Source organism: Lucilia sericata, unplaced genomic scaffold (assembly GCF_015586225.1).
Source record: "Lucilia sericata isolate MDLA Ls3-8-SP2 unplaced genomic scaffold, ASM1558622v1 Contig000123F_arrow, whole genome shotgun sequence".
Classification (NCBI taxonomy): domain Eukaryota; kingdom Metazoa; phylum Arthropoda; class Insecta; order Diptera; family Calliphoridae; genus Lucilia; species Lucilia sericata.
This window is the reverse complement of record NW_023994155.1, coordinates 362,501-382,379: the sequence shown is the minus strand read 5'-3', so window position 1 is coordinate 382,379 and position 19,879 is coordinate 362,501. Positions and strand designations below refer to the sequence as shown.

The 19,879-nt window shown below is 31.1% G+C and overlaps 1 protein-coding gene across 3 annotated transcripts in view; it reads right to left on the bottom strand.

The window, feature by feature from the left end:
• The window catches only part of LOC119600822, a 93,243-nt gene extending 89,151 nt beyond the window's left edge, over positions 1–4,092 (bottom strand). For all 3 annotated transcript variants that reach the window (XM_037951385.1, XM_037951386.1, XM_037951387.1), the window contains exon 1: positions 3,721–4,092. In XM_037951385.1, coding sequence (XP_037807313.1) covers positions 3,721–3,776 — 56 coding nt within the window. In that variant the 5' untranslated portion in view covers positions 3,777–4,092. The remainder of the gene's footprint in view (positions 1–3,720) is intronic.
• Positions 4,093–19,879: the final 15,787 nt, after the last annotated feature.

Sequence of the window (19,879 nt, the reverse complement as noted above, 5' to 3'; positions counted from 1 at the left end):
TCTATAGTCTAGTCTATAGTCTAGTCTATAGTCTAGTCTATAGTCTAGTCTATAGTCTAGTCTATAGTCTAGTCTATAGTCTAGTCTATAGTCTAGTCTATAGTCTAGTCTATAGTCTAGTCTATAGTCTAGTCTATAGTCTATCTATCTCTAGTCTATAGTCTAGTCTATAGTCTAGTCTATAGTCTAGTCTATAGTCTAGTCTATAGTCTAGTCTATAGTCTAGTCTATAGTCTAGTCTATAGTCTAGTCTATAGTCTAGTCTATAGTCTAGTCTATAGTCTAGTCTATAGTCTAGTCTATAGTCTAGTCTATAGTCTAGTCTATAGTCTAGTCTATAGTCTAGTCTATAGTCTAGTCTATAGTCTAGTCTATAGTCTAGTCTATAGTCTAGTCTATAGTCTAGTCTATAGTCTAGTCTATAGTCTAGTCTATAGTCTAGTCTATAGTCTAGTCTATAGTCTAGTCTATAGTCTAGTCTATAGTCTGTCTATAGTCTAGTCTATAGTCTAGTCTATAGTCTAGTCTATAGTCTAGTCTATAGTCTAGTCTATAATCTAGTCTATAGTCTAGTCTATAGTCTAGTCTATAGTCTAGTCTATAGTCTAGTCTATAGTCTAGTCTATAGTCTAGTCTATAGTCTAGTCTATAGTCTAGTCTATAGGCTAGTCTATAGTCTAGTCTATAGTCTAGTCTATAGTCTAGTATATCTAGTCTATAGTCTAGCCTATAGTCTAGTCTATAGTCTAGTCTATAGTCTAGTCTATAGTCTAGTCTATAGTCTAGTCTATAGTCTAGTCTATAGTCTAGTCTATAGTCTAGTCTAGTCTAGTCTAGAGTCCTAGTCTATAGTCTAGTCTATAGTCTAGTCTATAGTCCTAGTCTATAGTCTAGTCTATAGTCTAGTCTATATCTAGTCTCTAGTCTAGTCTATAGTCTAGGCTATAGTCAGTTATATCTATTCTATAGTCTAGTCTATAGTCTAAGCTATAGTCTATTCTATAGTCTAGTCTAGAGTCTAGTCTATAGTCTATCTATAGTCTAGTTCTATATCTAGTGCTATAGGTCTAGTCTATATCTAGTCTAAGTCTAGTCTATAGTCTAAAGGCTATAGTCTAATCTAAGCTAGTCTCATAGTCTAGTCTATAGTCTAGTCTATAGTCTAGTCTATATTCTATCTATAGTCTAGTCTAGTCTATAGTCTATTCTATCATTTATAAATCCCGCATTTTTAAGTATACACCCAATATATGAAAATTGTCCTGAAACTATTTTGTAATTCTATAATTATTTACTTTACCTTCCCAATCTGCCTTAATCTTTCATAAATTTTCAATTAATTGCATGATTTGTTTAGTTTTTAATTAAAATTCATTGCAAATAATAAAAAACTTAATTTTATCTATCATTTTTTTATACTTTTACTAAATACAGTTTTGAAATTCAAGTCAAAACTAATGCATTCATTTATCCAATTGAATTTAAAGGCAAAATAAACCAGTGCGTGGGATTTAATTAAATCGGAATATTTTTATTTTCTAACTTCCGTTTCTTTCGGAGAAAAACACCAAACTAATTTTCAAATTTGTTAGAAAATTTTGTGCAAGCAGGCGTTTGCCACCACCTGCTGTTAGTAGAAAATTTTATTCTTTTTAGTTATTGAAAGATTAAGATTACTTTATTAAAAAAATTTAGAGAAATATATTTCTTTACAGGATGTTTAACATTTATCTAACAACAAATGATCCTTATTTGTGGCTTAAATTTGTTGTTGTTGGCATTACAAAGCTCCCCGGGGGCTTAGATTGTTTCATTTCCAGTGGTTTTGTTTGGTAATTGTTTAATGTTTAGTGTAATTGTTAATCATTTATAACCCAGAAAGGAATCTTATAATTTTATTGTGCCTTATAACCACTTGTAATATGATGATGTTGTAAGCAATCTTTTCTCTGTTCTTTGACTAATGATGTGGAAAATATTATTTTGACAGTTATTAGATAACTACGGTGTAAGTAATCTAATAATGAAAAGAAAAGGTGTTGAATGGATTATGTTCCCAAAGGGGGTTTAAAGAACAGAATCAGCTATTAATCAAATGGAAATCAAATGGTTAAAAAGTCAAGGGTTTTGAACAAAGGAACAAAAGCTAAAAGTGACTAGTCTTGGGACTAGTCCATTGATTAATCTATTGACCAGTCTATGGACTAGTCAACAGACCTATTAACTAGTATATTGACTGGTCTATTGACTAATCTATCGACTAGTCTACTGACTAATCTATTGTCTAATCTTGGCTAGTCTTCTGACTAGTCTGCTGACTAGTACATTGACGAGTCTTTTGACTAATCTATTGACTAGTCTACTGACTAATCTATTGTCTAATCGACTACATTCTGGTCTATTGCCTAGTGTAATGCTTAGTCTACAGACTAGTCTATTGACTATTCTATTGATTAGTCTATTGACTTGTCTACTAACTAGTCTATTGAGTAGTGTATTGGCTAGCCTACAGACTAGTCTATTGACTATTCTATTGACTTGCCTACTGACTAGTCTATTGACTAGTCTATGGGCTAGACTTTTGACTATTCTATCGACTAGTTTACTGACTTATCGATTGACTAGTTTACCAACTAGTCTACTGTGTAGTCTATTGAGCATTCAACTGACTAGTATACTGGCCAGTCTTTTTACCAGTCTATTGACTAGTCGACTGTCTAGTCTATAGACTAGTCTACTCTCTAGTCTAGTTACCAATATACTAGTCCATTGACAACACTATTGACTACTCCAATGACAAATGTACTGACTAGTCTATTTACTTGTCTATTGACAGGTCTACTGACTTGTCTATTGACTAGTATACTAGCTAGTCTACTAACTAGTATATTGACTATATTATTGACTAGCATAAAGGCTAGTGTATTGACTAATCAATTGCCTAGTCTATTGACTATTCTACCGACTACTATGTTGACTAGTCTATTGACTAATCAATTGACTATTCTACCGACTACTATGTTGACTAGTCTACTGACTTGTCTATTAACTAGTATGCTGGCCAGTCTTTTTACTAGTCTATTGACTAGTCAACTGTCTGTCTATGGACTAGACTATTGCCTAGGCTATAGACTAGTATATTGACTATTCTAGTGACTAGTCTATTGAGTAGTCTACGGAGTAGTCTAGTGTCTATTCTATTGACATTTCTACTGACTTGTCTCTTGACTAGACTATTGACCGGACTATTGACTAATCTATTGACAAGTCTATTGTCTAGTCAATTGATTGGTTTTTTAATTGCTCCATTGATTAATATATTAACCAATCTGTGGACTATCTGATTTTTGATCAGATTTCTGTATTTTTGATTAAAAACTTCTTACCGGTTCAAATTATTTTGTCTAATTCAAACATTTTTTATCAGTTAATTTTACCAACATAACTGCTAGAACAATATATTGGAAAATATTTTTATCAAAATCCAGCATTCTAGGCCCCTTTGTTTACTCATTTTTGAATGGTGGACGGACAGACGTTTTTGTTTTAAAATATTTAGCTGAGCCACTGAGCCCTTTTCGTTTGAGGATGGAAAAAATATTGAAATTTCCTTCTTTAAACCTCTTTAGCTAAGCGCCCACATTTAAAATTCATTCATATATTTTCATCAACCATATTCTTTGATCATTTCGCAGAGAAGAATGAAAAATAAAAACTTACCTTTTGCCATTACGTCGCCTCCGTTTGGTGGCATACACTGTGCCCAGTTGGCTCATTGCTAAGGCGGAGTTCGTTATGGTCGCCGTTTTGAAGGATTCTGTTGCTCTAACTTTGAAAAAGTAACAACTACTCAACAGCAGAAGCAGCAGCAGTCACAATAAGCACAACTGCTCTAAACAACAATTGCCAACTTATTTTTGCTTCCACAGCCCAGCAGTTTCTTTTGTGTCTTTTACTTATTTCAATGATTGTGCTGTTTTTTACTGCTTCTGCTTTTTTTTTGTAATTTTATTTTAATTTTTTTTAAGGCGTGAGATTTTTTTTGTTCACTGTATTTTTATTTATTTTTTTTTTTTTTTTTGGTTGGAAGTTTTGATTTTTGTTTTTTTTATTATTTCGTTAGTGTTTTGTTTGTTTGTTATCTTACAATTTATGTTATTTTTAACACGATTGTCATTAGTTAAGAGATTTTTTTAATTAATTAAAACTTTATATTTTTTCTTTTGTTTTTTCTTTTTAAGGATTTAAAGGAATTTTTATATTTTTGGGGAATTTTTCTTTTTTTGTTTAATTATTGCACTTTTATTGTGAAGGTTTTGCTTTTATCTTTTTTTTTTTTGTTATTTTATAGAAGATCTGTAAGTAAAAGAGAATTTTTGTTATAGAAAATTTGTCAATGAGTTTTAAATTATATTTATATTTTCAAAATTTTGATAAAAATTTTAGATCAAGATCAAAGTATTGTTATAAAGAAAAATACAACCATTACACCTTAATTCGACTCAGTATAGTTCACAAAGTATTTTAATTAGATATTTTCTAAAACCATATTTTGAAAGCTTAATCCCTGTTCTATTATAATACCAAGTTTCATTCTGATCGGTTTAGTTTAGTAGAATATTTGAAGGTCGCATAGGACTTTAATAAACACATACATTATACATACTTAACTTTGATAGAGCGTGCTAACGTCTAAAGTTTATTAAGCTATATTTTGAAGTCATATTGTGAAAGCTTAAACTGTACTCTATTGGTCCACCGAGTTTGCTGAAAATCGTTTCAGTTTTACCAGATTTTTTAAGGTTCCAAACGTATGATCATGAAAACACAATATTTTTACGACTTTGACTAAACGTGTTTAGGTATACGGTTAAGATAAATATGTTTTAAGCTTCGAAAGCTTTCTTCTCTGTTCTATAATTGTAGCAAATTTGTTGTAAACCGTTTCAGTTTTCAGGAATTTTTAACGATTTCAAAGTAGGTACAGGAGATTTAAACTTTTTCTAATACCTAACTTCAAAAGACCGCGGAACAGCCGAAGTTTCAACTGGTTATTTGTTGAAGTCATATTATGAAAGCTTAAGCTTTACTCTATTAAACTGCCAAGTTTGCTGAAAATCGTTCCAGATTTTTGAAATTGCTAAACCCCTTATAAATTTGATTTTGAAACAAAATTTCCACTATACATATTAAACATGGGCCAAATGTGCTTTCGTCTAGGATTAAGGTAAATATGTTTTCAAGTTTTATTTCGAAAGCTTAACTTCTGGTCTATACGCTTTGCACTGAACTTCATAGAAATTGTTTCAGATTTATTGAAATTTCTTAAAAATAGGAACAGGAGATATATACTCATTCTCATACTTAACATTACCAGATCGTGACAGTGACTATGGTTTAAATAGTTATTTTTTCAAGTCATATTATGAAAGCTTAAACTTTACTCTATTGTTCTACTAAGTTTGCTGAAAATCGTTACAGTTTTAGAAGATTTATAGAGGACCCCAAAGTATGATAATGAAAAGCATTTAAACATATATTTGACTTTGACTCAACATACTTACGTTTAGGATTAAGATATATATGTTTTTAAGTTTTATTTCGAAAGCTTCTGTCCTATAATTCTACCATGTTTCCTGAAAATCCTTTCTGATTTATATGATTTCTAAAGGTCGCAAAGTATGATTGCGGAAGTAACAATATTCACATAATATTCAATTTTGAATCAATGTGTTTACATCCAGGGTTTAAGTAAAGATGTTTTTCAGCTTTCTTTTTTGAAAGCTTAAGCTTTATTCTATTGATTCAGCTAGTTTCCTGGAAATCGTCACAGATTTGTGAATTTTTTAAGGACCTTAAAGTAGGAATATGATTTTAAGTCTTTTTCATAACCACTCGATTTTGACAGCTTATAAAAAGTTTTGTGGTTTAACTTTTTAATTCTTTTAAATATATTTTAAAAACTTAAGTTCTTTTCTATTAATATTATAAAGCTCTTTGCAGATCGTTTGAGAAATATTAAAGTTATAAGATTTTTATTATGTGCAATTATTAAGGTCTTAAAAAATGATTCAATCTATTTTGTATTATATTCGCGAATATTCGTTTCAGAATTCCGCTTTTTTTTTTTTTTTTGTTTTTCGATGGCTGATACTCGCATATTTCGAAGAATTTCTATATATTTTGATTTCAAACTTAAACTATCAGGAAATATTCTTGACAAATTTCATCTTATTAGATCCCCTTTGTTTATGTCTCTTTACAGAGCTTTTGAGCCCAATCAGCGATTTGATTTAAAAGTTATTAAACTGAGAAAACCAAAGGGAAATATTTTTTTGAATTTGTAAAGTTTTCAATTTGAATTTTACATCTTAAAAATAATTTACTTAGAAATTTTAACATTTCAGCTTAGTGAGCGTATTATGTTATATTGGTCCCAAGTGCCTTAAAGGGTTAATTTTGTTTACTTTTTCCTTGTTTAGACTATATTTTATAAAGTTCCATAATCTCTTTAAAAATAAGTCAAAAAAGTTAACAATATTTCTATAAACTGCAATCAGAATTCACAATTATAGCAAATTAGACCTTTGACCTTTACAGTTTAAGGGTTAAGGTATATATTTTATATTATCTTAGCTTTATTATGCTGCAAAGATTCTATTTAAAGTGTTAAAAAGGTTATATTTAAGATGTAGTTATTAAAATAAAATTTTAGCAAAATTCTTTAAATTCAAATCGCTAGTACTGCCAAACTATGTCTATAAATCTTCAAAAAAAGTTTTCAAAAATTTCAAATTTTATTAAACAAAGTTTTAAGAAAACTAAAATTGGAATTTTTAAACCGCCATTTAAAAAACAACCATTTTTAATCTTAGCTGAGAAGAGCTTAAAGTTATTTTTTTAAGAAGAAAAACTAATATTTGAAAAGTTAAGTATCAAAATAGTTTTATTAATATATTTCTTAAATAAATAATTTTTTTCTTCGTACACCCTCAAATATCCAGAGTAACGTTAAGGGTCTGGGAAAGTGTTAATAACTTTAATATTTTTTAAGACATTTTTTAAGTTTTATTACTTTTTGATTTTCTAATTGTGTTGATAATAAGATTATTTTACTTTAAAACAAGTTAGATTTTAAAGTCGGGCCTTGACGACCATATGATATGCTACACCAGTGATTATGTTAAAAATATTGATTATTTTTTTATTAATAAAGTATTTAACTTCATTTTTACCTTAATTCAGAAATATTTGAACAACTTGGCAAAAAAGGGATATTCTAAATGAGCGGTTATATGGGGGGTTAATATGGTCCTATCGTTTTAATTTCGGTAGAGGGATTTACGTCCACATTAGTTATTTATGCAAAATATTATCATGATATTAGTGTTTATAAGTAAATATTGACCATCAAGTCATTTTCCGAAGGGGACTTTGTATGGGGTATAGGGTTAAATGAGGTCCGATTAAGACTTATATAAAACTAGGTTTTGGCGATTTTTGAAGTGATACAAAAAATTTAACAAATTTATGAGCTCAAATGCCCTATTCGGGGGATACGTTTGTATGGGGACTATACGATATAATGGACCGATTTTAACTATTTTCAATAGGCTTAAAAATTGCGACTTGTAGAGTGCGCACAAGATTTACATGGACAGACAGACGGAAAGACGGACAGACAGACGGACATAGACAGACATAATTACGAATTTAAGGGCAAAATTGTGACAAAAACCTTTTAAAATTGATTTTTTTCTCTCGAATGATAAAAAGAAACAGAAATACAATTTGCTGGAGTACTCTATCATTATGAACGTAGCTTAAACTTCTAAAAACCAAGCCATACCAGTAAATGGTTCCTTTCAGCTGAAATTGTTACAAGAATTACTCTTTAAAACCTAAAAACAATTCTAGAGAGAGAGAAAAGGCTCTCTTTTTTAAAAAGCTTTGAATTGTTTTTCAAAAATACAAAGTTTTAAAAAATGTTCAAAATTTCCTTCTTTAATGGGAGCTATTAATTTTAGTTTTATAACAAATTTATGTGCTCTGTATTATCAAGAAAATTTTATTTAAAAAATTTAATAAAATTTAAAAATTTCTTCCGATTTTTAAACTTTTTAGCACTTTTTATAATGATGAATAATTTGTCTCATTCCGAACGAATATAGGGACCTTAAAAGTTTGGAAAATCTGCTTTTATTTATAAAAGATCTATTCTCAGAATTTTTCTGACAAATTAAAAAAAAAAAAAAACTTCTTTTCTACGCTTTAAATCCGAAAAAAATTTCAGTTCTATCTAAAACTCTTTACTTGTCTGACTTTGACAACTTCTCAGATTTACAGAATTCAACTAAAAGTCTTGAAAATTTACAATATAATGGGAATATCAAGCTGCATACTTTGTTTTTTAAATCTAATCAGTTTTATTGAAAAATCTGAAACATCGAGGAACGGTAAGCTTCCCAGCTATTGATATTGTTTTTCTAGTTTTGAAATTAAAAATAAAAATTTCAGAAAATTTCAAAAATTTTGAATAAAATTAAATTAAATTATTGGTTAACAATTTCTTAGAAAAACTTTAAATGTTTATATATTAGATTTTTATTATAAACTCAATGAGAATTAAAAGAATCTTCTACAAAATCATTAAAGTTTTAAATTCCATTTTTTAAATTTTTATCAAAATTTTTTAATTTTATTTTTAAAAATTGTTCATTGGCCGTCAGGTTTTACTGCCAAATTGCTTAATTAACATGTTTATTTGTTAATTATTAATAGATTTCCCTAGCAGAGAAATTAATTTTTATAACAAAAATTAATTATTTTTGCGTGTTTTGGCATAATTAGCCCAAAAATAAGTTGGCAAAATTGTCAAACTAATTTGTTTTACAAATTCAAAAATAAAATTTTTTTATAAAACTTTTCTAAAACACTTTATTTAGCAAAAAACTAAACTTTCTAGACACTTTTAAATTATTTAAAAAAAAACTTTTGTTTATAAATTTTTAAACACGATTAATTTTTTTTAATTCCTTTGCGTGTATTGAGTTTTCCCAAATAATTTTTTATAAATTTTTAATTATTTCTTTAATTATAAAAATTTTCACCTTTTTTTCAAATAATGGAAACGCCAAGGGAAGTGGTTTTTTATAAGTAATGAAATGTAAATGAGATTTTTTTAATTTTAATATTTTTTTTAAATTTCACATTTTTTTTTTTCTTAAGCCGTCGGTTATAATTTCTTAATAATTTTTTCAAATTTTTAGTTTTCTTTTTTTTTAATTTTTCAAAATTTTGTTTTTATTTAAATTTTTTCACAAAATTCGTGCGTTAATTCATTATGGTTTTTTTATTAAATTTAATTTACAACAACAGCAGCAACATATTTATGTTATAGTTGTTGTTACTGGTGTGTACGGCCGCAATAACCGAGAAGCACAAAAAAAAACTAATAATAAAAACACACACATAAATTTTTTTTGTAGATTTTTTTGTTTAAATGAAAGAAAAACGAAACGACGAAATCAACACACGCGTTAGTGATTATTTCAACAAACACGCGATCTCTTTGAGAATCCAACAAGAACTGAAGTTGGGAAAAACCAGTCCTGCTTGTTGGCCAAAAGCCATAATATGTACAAAAAACAAAAAAAAAACAACTCACAAATACCCCGAAAACACAAAGCTAACAACAACTACGACTTAAAGCAAGTGTACATTGTATCAAACAAAAATAAAAACAGCTAAAACAAAAAGAAAAACCACTCAAATGTGCACACTACAACAACAACTACATGAAAACAATAATAAGTTCTAATGCCTTAATAGCAAAACAACAAAAACCTCATTTAAACAAGTCCTGTTTTCTTTTCTTTTAACAAAATTGTAAAAGAGAGTCTGACTCAAAACTCTCTTTTACTTAATTTTCTTCTTGTAACTTGTAAACAACCCCCTTTTTAGTGATAACGCCGTTAACGGCGCAAACAAAACAATAAAATTCCAATAAGAAAAAACGAGAACTCTTTTTGTTAATACAATATCTTTTCTCTCTTTTACTCCTTTTGTTTACACCATGTTTCAATTCCTTTATGTTTCAATTCACTCACTGGAAGTGTTTTTACTCTTGTTCTCTCTTTTAAAAATTTGAACTCATTTTGTTTTAATAAAATTTCTCCTTTTGTATGTATGTGTTGTTGGTATTAATGAGGGCGTGTTTATTGTTGTTCAGCAATAACAACAAACAATTATTAATTTTATTGTTGTGTTTATTAAAAGAAAAAAAAAACTAAGTGATAGAAAGACAGTGTTTACAATTTAGCGTTATTTCTGCAACATACAAAATGTATTAATTCGATTAAAGTAACGGTAATTCTTGATCGAAAAGGAAACACCACAGAGAGGATGGAATCAAGAGAGCTGGATGGTATAGAGAACTACATATATCTATGTAAATATAAGACTAATGTTTGTTCGTAAGCGATAAACTCAGGAACTAAGGCACCTGATAGGACAAAAATTCCAGGGATCTTGAGAAGTGTTCCTGTAAAGTTTTAAGTTACACCTAAACCGCGAAACCGATTATTTTAAAATTTGATGGGTATATGATCTTTACGTGTAGAGTCCACATGGCTAATCAAGAGCCTGCAACGCGGACCGGGCACCACTAGTGTATATAGTACGTATATAGGCACAAACAAACATCGGTCATGTCGGGAATGCATTCAGACGTGCTCGATTGCATTCCAAGCAACAGAATTTGTCGGAAACTAACCAAAGTCTAAATATTATGACGAAGCGAAACATTAGAGCTTCAAACTGGGCGAAATTCCAACAACCAGAAGGATATTAAAACGATTTCTGGTTATAAGGTGAAATCTAAGACCGTATTGGACATATACTCCTCTAGAGGTAAATTTTTCATCGCATGGCTACCACGCCACTTGGGTACAATTGGAAACGAAAGAGCAAAAGCACTTGCTGCATATGGAACCACAAAGATGGTACCAACGAGAAGAGAACGGGAAATCTCTTCACAATTAGCACAAGTCTGACAAATGTAGAGCATGCGGAGATTACATGGTAAATCTAAAACACTTGTTTGTCTTCGACAAACTTTTGTCGAATCAATCCAAATACCTTAAGGGCAACGTTAAACCAGATATACTATTCTTCACGAACACTAATTTAATTGGAGGAACTATGTCCTAGAAACAGAGTATTTCAACACAACTTTTATTTTCTAGAGTTTCGGACTGAAAATGTGTATAAAAATCACTCAAAAATCTTTGTGCTCATCCGGGTATGCAGTGCATGGTATGACCACTATTTATACAGTGCATTGTATTGGAACTAGGGAAATTGGTTGTAGAAGGGAGGATAGAGGAAGTAATGACTGTGGACACTTGATTTTAATACTTTTACGTCGAAAGTGGCGGGAAGTATATTCCACATACGGTCGATTCGGCGGTGAATTCTTGATGAAAGGCGATAGAATCAATAGAGTTAGATACCCTACCAATGTCAAGTAGCTCCAAAATAGACTTTAAAACTCGGACCCATATATGGGAGTTGTATTCCATAATAGTTTGGATATAACGTTTCAATAACCCAAGACACTTGAATGCTTCTTTCGACTTTTAAAAAATGTGTTTAGTCCAGACATCGCACGGTATTCTTATGACCAGAACATTAAGAGTTTCTGATTCCTTAATATTTACACCACTCATAGATATGGATGGTACCATGCGTTTGAAATTAGCGTTAAATTCGACTCGAGCCCATTCAGAGATTGTTACAAAGTCATGCTTGAGCGATTCATTCATGTTATTCCTCATTGTCCAATATCTAAAGGGCTTTGCCTGTAATTGAACGAATACGAATGGCAGATATTGCTGTCATCGGCGAAAAAGTAAATGGATTAGACGTTTGATACAGAAGTTGGTTTATGAAAATAACAAAGGGAGTTGGTAGGCTTTGTGGTAACCTTGAATTTATCTTGAACTTTTTGAAAGAAGATGAAATCCCATATATAACAACTCGTATAGTGCGATCTCTGAGAAAACTCGAAATAAATTGAGAGAATCTATTTCCAACACCAAAAGCAATAAGTTTTGATAGAATTGCACCATGATGCCACACTCTATGAATTATCCACAGCCACCATTTTCGTGGGAAGGAGGATAGTGGAATATTTGTGGACGGTTCGTGCATCTTAACACAAAGTCTCGTCATTATTTCGAGCGATACATAGGCATGATAACGGACTTTTTATGAGCAGAAATTAAAGGAATTTTTGGTGTCAATAGGATAGCCTACAATGTCCAACAGCGTATTAAGCAAATAATGCATTTTTGCTCAGAAAGTAACCGCTTCTGGTGATATCAATTGGCCTCTTTGATGTTACGATTTGATCCCTTTAGACTTTTTCTTGTAGGCTGTCGTTAAAGATCGATACAATGAGTATTATTAAAAAACGAATCACACGTTTGAGACTAATATCATATGAGCCATTCGAGGGATATAGCTAGAAACCATCAATCAAGTTTTGTAAAGTATTCCATAAGTTAGATTGAAGGGAAGATGTGTATATAACATCCGAAATGAAGAAAATACCCAAACCTTTATTGAGCCTGTTATGCTCTCCTTTTCATAAAATAATTTGTGGAAGAATCTTAAATAGCGATCTTTCCTTTTAATTTAAAAAAGCCCATTTTTCTGTACGTTGTTCTCTATAAAACTGAGGGATGTAATGTTTAGAATAACATCGCGACGAAAGTCTGAAATTTTTCAACGTACCCCGCATCCTCTACATTCGTCTGTATCCGTTCGTCCAATGTTGTATAGTTTTAACTTTTATGCTGTGTGTTCAATAGGACTTTTTCATTCATATTTTAACAGGAAAAATAAGATAACGTATGTGACGGACCAGCGGATTCGATAAGAAACCCAAATAGCCATGGAACTAAGGTAATGCTTTGCATTTGCTGATACCAAAAGCGTACTTTCTATTAAAAGTTGGTGATATCTAGCTAGATCATTAATTGGAATCTGGAACTGATTCGTTCGAAGAGAGCACTGGCCGAAAAATGGACAGAATTTGCAGCCACCATGGTATACAATCTTTCTGTACCTCTTCAAAACTATTTCGAAAGAATGGTGGGGTAGTTTTCTCTCACCCACCCTATAGAACATATCAGGCCCTGTCCAATTAGTATTTGTTTCGATCGATGCATAACGCTCTTTCATACGTTTCACTTCAAAATTTAGCACATTAGGTTTTGCGTTCAAAAAATTAGCAGTTCTTTTGGCGTGGAATCCATATGTTGTCGGAAAGATGGAAAAGGTCATAACTAACAATGGCCAATAGTTTGACCAACTTCATATTGTGCAAATAAATATTTCAATATAAAAGCTAAAAATTTCGAAAGCTTTTGGATTTTCAAATTATATAGCTATGTATTTTCCTGATCCATCGAAATTGAATTCATCATTTTCTTAATAAAGAAATTTTTCTATTAGGCAGAGAATTTATAAAAAATTATAGAAATATAATTTATCGTTGTATGTATTTCCAATTAAAGACATTCATCTTTCAAAATTGTGTAATACTTCTTCATTGAAAGACAAATTTTACATCAAATCATAAATTTAATTTAAGCGTTTTCTTACTTTACAACTTAATTGATCACATTGTTTAATGCAATTATTCATTTCCCCTATTTCCTGTTTGTGTTTATTGTTCCTTTCTCTCGCTCTCACTCATTAGCGGCTCTTGTTTAATTCTTCTTAGTATTCTTGTTGTTGTTGTTATAGTAGCTTAGTTCTATTTTATACTCCTCTAAAAATGTCTCTTTGTTTTCTGTGCCATGAATTGTTTGTTGTTATTGTTCTTTTTGTTGTTTATTCAATTCAATTTCTTTTGTATTTGTTGTAGACATTTTGGTCTAATTAATTATGGTTTGTGGTAATTAAAACAAAAGCACAATTTTAAGCTTAAGGTTTGTTTTTAATTCATTATTTATTGTTGTTGTTGTTGCTGCTGTTGTAGTTGTAATTGTTGTTGTTGCTTTCAGTTTAAATATTGTTTTTATCTGAGATTTGCATCTTTCGCGCAATAAATCACGCTTCAGTAGTTTATGTTGTTTTTACTCGTCGCAAAAATTTTTTTTATTTAGTTGCTGTTTATTGTTGTTGTTGTTGTTGCTGCTGCATTTTAAAATGTTCGTCTGCAGTCTGGCTTTGTTTTTGTTGTTGTTTATAGTTTATTATTATAGTTGTTGCTGTTTGTTATCTTTGAGTTTTTTAAAATGCATTTATGTTTCAGCAAATTCTATGGTTAATGATTATTGCAATTATTCACCTTTTTTATTTGTTTTTTGTTATTTTAGTGTCTGTAGGTGTATTCTTTTTGTTATAGTTAATTTATATGTAAAATTGTTTATTTTTGGGGGGAGAGATAAATAATTAATAGTTTGTACTTTGTTTAATATTTAAACTGTCCCTTAACTAAGTAAAACATGATTGTGATCTCTTGATGGTTGCTGATGATGGCTGGGTATAAATAAAATGGCAGTTAAAAAAAAGGAAAATTATTTATTTTAGGGGGCAACGGATATTATAATTTATTTATTGTTTTGAAAAGATTTAAAAGGTAAAATTTAGTGTAAAAGGGTGGAGAAAAATTTCGGATATTGTAACTTGCATTTTCAAAATAAAAACTAAAGGTGTTAGTTAGTTAGATAGTTAGTTAGTTAGTTAGTTAGTTAGTTAGTTAGTTAGTAGTTCGTAGTTCGTTAGTTAGTTAGTTAGTTCGTTCGTTAGTTAGTTAGTAGTTAGTTAGTTCGTTCGTTCGTTAGTTCGTTAGTTAGTTAGTTCGTTCGTTCGTTCGTTCGTTCGTTCGTTAGTTCGTTCGTAGTTCGTTCGTTCGTTCGTTCGTTCGTTCGTTCGTTCGTTGTTGTTCGTCGTTTCGTTAGTTCGTTCGTTCGTTCGTTCGTTCGTTTTCGTTCGTTCGTTCGTTTCGTTCGTTCGTTCGTTCGTTCGTTCGTTAGTTCGTTCGTTCGTTCGTTCGTTCGTGTTCTTGTTCGTTCGTTCGTTCGTTTTCGTTCGTTCGTTCGTTCGTTTCGTTCGTTCGTTTTCGTTCGTTCGTTTTCGTTCGTTCGTTCGTTCTTCGTTCGTTCGTTCGTTCGTTCGTTCGTTCGTTCGTTCGTTCGTTGTTCGTTCGTTCGTTTCGTGCCTTCGTTCGTTCGTTCGTTCGTTCGTTCGTTCGTTCGTTCGTTCGTTCGTTCGTTGTTCGTTCGTTCGTTCGTTCGTTTCGTTCGTTCGTTCGTTCGTTCGTTCGTTCGTTCTTCGTTCGTTCGTTCGTTCGTTCGTTCGTTCCTCGTTCGTTCGTTCGTTCTTTCTCGTTCGTTCTTTTCGTTCGTTCGTTCGTTCGTTTCGTTCTTCGTTCGTTTTCGTTCGTTCGTTCGTTCGTTCGTTCGTTCGTTCGTTCGTTCGTTCGTTCGTTGTTCGTTCGTTCGTTTCGTTCGTTCGTTCGTTCGTTCGTTCGTTCGTTCGTTCGTTCGTTTCGTCGTTCTTCGTTCGTTCGTTCGTTTCGTTTCGTTCGTTCGTCGTTCGTTTGTTCGTTAGTTCGTTCGTTCGTTCGTTCTTCGTTCGTTTTTTCGTTCGTTCGTTCGTTCGTTCGTTCGTTCGTTCGTTCGTTCGTTTCGTTCGTTTTCGTTCGTTCGTTTCGTTCGTTCGTTCGTTCGTTGTTCGTTCGTTCGTTCTTTCGTTCGTTCGTTCGTTCGTTCGTTCGTTTCGTTCGTTCGTTCTTTCGTTCGTTCGTTCGTTCGTTCGTTCGTTCGTTCGTTTCGTTCGTTCGTTCGTTCGTTCGTTCGTCGTTCGTTCGTTCGTTCGTTCGTTCGTTCGTTCGTTCGTTCGTTCGTTCGTTAGTTCGTTCGTTCGTTCGTTCGTTCGTTCGTTCGTTCGTTTCGTTCGTTCGTTCGTTCGTTCGTTCGTTCGTTCGTTCGTTCGTTCGTTCGTTTCGTTCGTTCGTTCTTTCGTTCGTTCGTTTCGTTCGTTCGTTCGTTCTTCGTTCGTTCGTTCGTTCGTTCGTTTTTCGTTCGTTTCGTTCGTTCGTTCGTTCGTTCGTTCGTTCGTTCGTTCGTTCGTTCTTCGTTCGTTCGTTCGTTCGTTCGTTCGTTCGTTCGTTCGTTCGTTCGTTCGTTCGTTCGTTCGTTCGTTCGTTCGTTCGTTCGTTTCGTTCGTTCGTTCGTTCGTTCGTTCGTTCGTTCGTTCGTTCGTTCGTTCGTTCGTTCGTTCGTTGTTCGTTCGTTCGTTTCGTTCGTTCGTTCGTTCGTTTCGTTCGTTCGTTCGTTCGTTCGTTCGTTCGTTCGTTCGTTCGTTCGTTCGTTCGTTCGTTCGTTCGTTCGTTCGTTCGTTCTTGTTCGTTCGTTCGTTTCGTTCGTTCGTTCGTTCGTTCGTTCGTTCGTCTTCGTTCGTTCGTGTTCTTCGTTCCTTCGTTCGTTCGTTCGTTCTCTTTTTTTCCTCCTCCTTCTTTCCCACCTCCCCTTCTTCACTCCCCCTTCCTTTTCTTGTCTCCATCCTCCCTTCCTTTTGCTTCGCATCCATTTTACTTTATCCACCCTTTCAAAATACCCTCTCTACAAAATGAGTGGTGGTGACAGCACCCCTGTTAAACCACCATTAAAATGAGTTCACAACAAATAACTCCATTATTATTGTTATTGTTGTTCAGTCATATTTAAGCACTAATCACATGGTTTCGAAACCACCCTTTTTATGTAACAAGAACCGACAAACACCAACATTTTCTTTTCTTTTTTTAAATGCAGAAAATTTTAAATTTTTTTTTGTGATTTATGGAAAAAAAAAACTATAACAACAAGAATAATAAAAAAGATATTAGAGAAGGGGAGCCAAAGCCATAGGCAATAAAATTGAATGGTCCTTCGAGCCTGAAAACTTTTGCAACTAACTAAAACAGAAACTGTAGTGTTAATAGAAATTTAATAAAAAATGAAAAACTAAAACTAAACTAACTAAATTATATAATAAATAGTCCTTCAAACCTTTACAATTTATTAAAAATGTGCAAAATTTCTTGCTTGTCTTCTCTGCTGGCCGGCTACTCCCCAAATGTGTTGTGTTATGTGTGTGGTAATTTTTCTGTTAATTTAACATATTTTTACATTTTCAATTTACACACAATGTTTTATTAATATTAATAATTTAAAAACATAATTTTTTGTACAAAAACTCATGTACATTTTAGCACCTGTTGTTTTTTAGCTGTTACAGTTGCTGCTGCTGCTGTTGGTTGAAATTCTTTACATTCTATACAAAGAAAATAATTGTTTGAGAAAATCCAATTATCTTCTTATCTACTTACTGCAACAATCAAACAAGTGCATCTAAACGAAGACAAGTATCGGCAAATACTTGAAAATAATAATACTCACACGTACAAAAAGAAAATAAGTACTTGCACTTTTTTATGTAAAAGAAACACTTTAAGACTTATACACAAATTATGTATTATGTATGTCGGTATATTAATATTGTATATAATAGGTATCTGTTTCTATATATCTGCTTAACTCTCAAGGGTGTTACCTGACACAAGCAGCTTAAAATTGATGGCATCTTTAACTCTAAACATATTGATATTATTTTTTTTAACTCGAAGAATATTCTGAAAAAATTGCTAATAATAATTTCCATATGTTCCTCTTTACCTTTGTTAAGACTCTTTTTTTATCTGTTTCCCTTTATTTTTTCTTTCTTCTAGACTCATAGATTATTTAAACAATTAACCGCAGGCTTAAATAATAACTTTTCAAGACTTTCAAGTTACACAGACAGAGTCTAGTCTAGATCTTTTGTTTTGACTCTGACATCAAGTGTCTTTTGTATTTTTTTTTACAAAATTACTTATGTTTTATAAAATAGTTGATGACATGTTTCATATTCAAAGGTTTTTTTATCACTCTGCCTGTTTTGTGTTTCATTCTTTTGGTTTTAATAAAAGGAAAAAAACAATGGCACCAGTTGTTTTAAAGAGAATAAGCAAATACTTTAAATTACACCATTTCCCATTAATGAAGTCCGAAGGAAGGTTTTCAAATTTGCCTTGGGGTTTGGAAAAAATATTAAGTTATATCCGTTTTCAGTAAAATTAACTAACTAACTAACTAATTAACTAACTAACTAACTAACTACTAACTAACTAACTAACTAACTAACTAACTAACTAACTAACTAACTAACTAACTAACTAACTAACTAACTAACTAACTAACTAACTAACTAACTAACTAACTAACTACTAACTAACTAACTACTACTAACTAACTAACTACTAACTAACTAACTAACTACTACTAACTAACTAACTAACTAACTAACTAACTAACTAACTAACTAACTAACTAACTAACTAACTAACTAACTAACTAACTAACTAACTAACTAACTAACTAACTAACTAACTAACTAACTAACTAACTAACTAACTAACTAACTAACTAACTAACTAACTAACTAACTAACTAACTAACTAACTAACTAACTAACTAACTAACTAACTAACTAACTAACTAACTAACTAACTAACTACTAACTAACTACTAACTAACTAACTAACTACTAACTAACTAACTAACTAACTAACTACTAACTAACTAACTAACTAACTAACTAACTAACTACTAACTAACTAACTAACTAACTAACTAACTAACTAACTAACTAACTAACTAACTAACTAACTAACTAACTAACTAACTAACTAACTAACTAACTAACTAACTAACTAACTAACTACTAACTAACTAACTAACTAACTAACTAACTAACTAACTAACTAACTAACTAACTAACTAACTAACTAACTAACTAACTAACTAACTAACTAACTACTAACTAACTACTAACTAACTAACTAACTAACTACTAACTAACTAACTAACTAACTAACTAACTAACTAACTAACTAACTAACTAACTAACTAACTAACTAACTAACTAACTACTAACTAACTAACTAACTAACTAACTAACTACTAACTAACTAACTAACTAACTAACTAACTAACTAACTAACTAACTAACTAACTAACTAACTAACTAACTAACTAACTAACTAACTAACTAACTAACTACTAACTAACTACTAACTAACTAACTACTAACTAACTAACTAACTAACTAACTACTAACTACTAACTAACTAACTACTAACTAACTAACTACTACTAACTAACTAACTAACTAACTAACTACTACTAACTAACTACTAACTAACTACTAACTAACTAACTACTAACTAACTACTAACTAACTAACTAACTAACTAACTAACTTACTACTAACTAACTAACTAACTACTAACTAACACTAACTAACTAACTAACTACTAACTAATACTAACTAACTAACTAACTAACTACTAACTACTAACTAACTAACTAACTAACTAACTAACTAACTAACTAACTAACTAACTAACTAACTAACTAACTAACTAACTAACTACTAACTAACTAACTAACTAACTAACTACTAACTAACTAACTAACTAACTAACTAACTAACTAACTACTAACTAACTAACTAACTACTAACTAACTAACTAACTAACTAACTAACTAACTAACTAACTACTAACTAAAACTAACTAACTAACTAACTTAGTAACTAACTAACTTAGTAGCTATCTAACTAACTAACTAACTAACTAACTAACTAACTAACTAACTAACTAACTAACTAACTAACTAACTACTAACTAACTACTAACTAACTAACTAACTAACTAACTAACTAACTAACTAACTAACTAACTAACTAACTAACTAACTAACTACTAACTAACTAACTA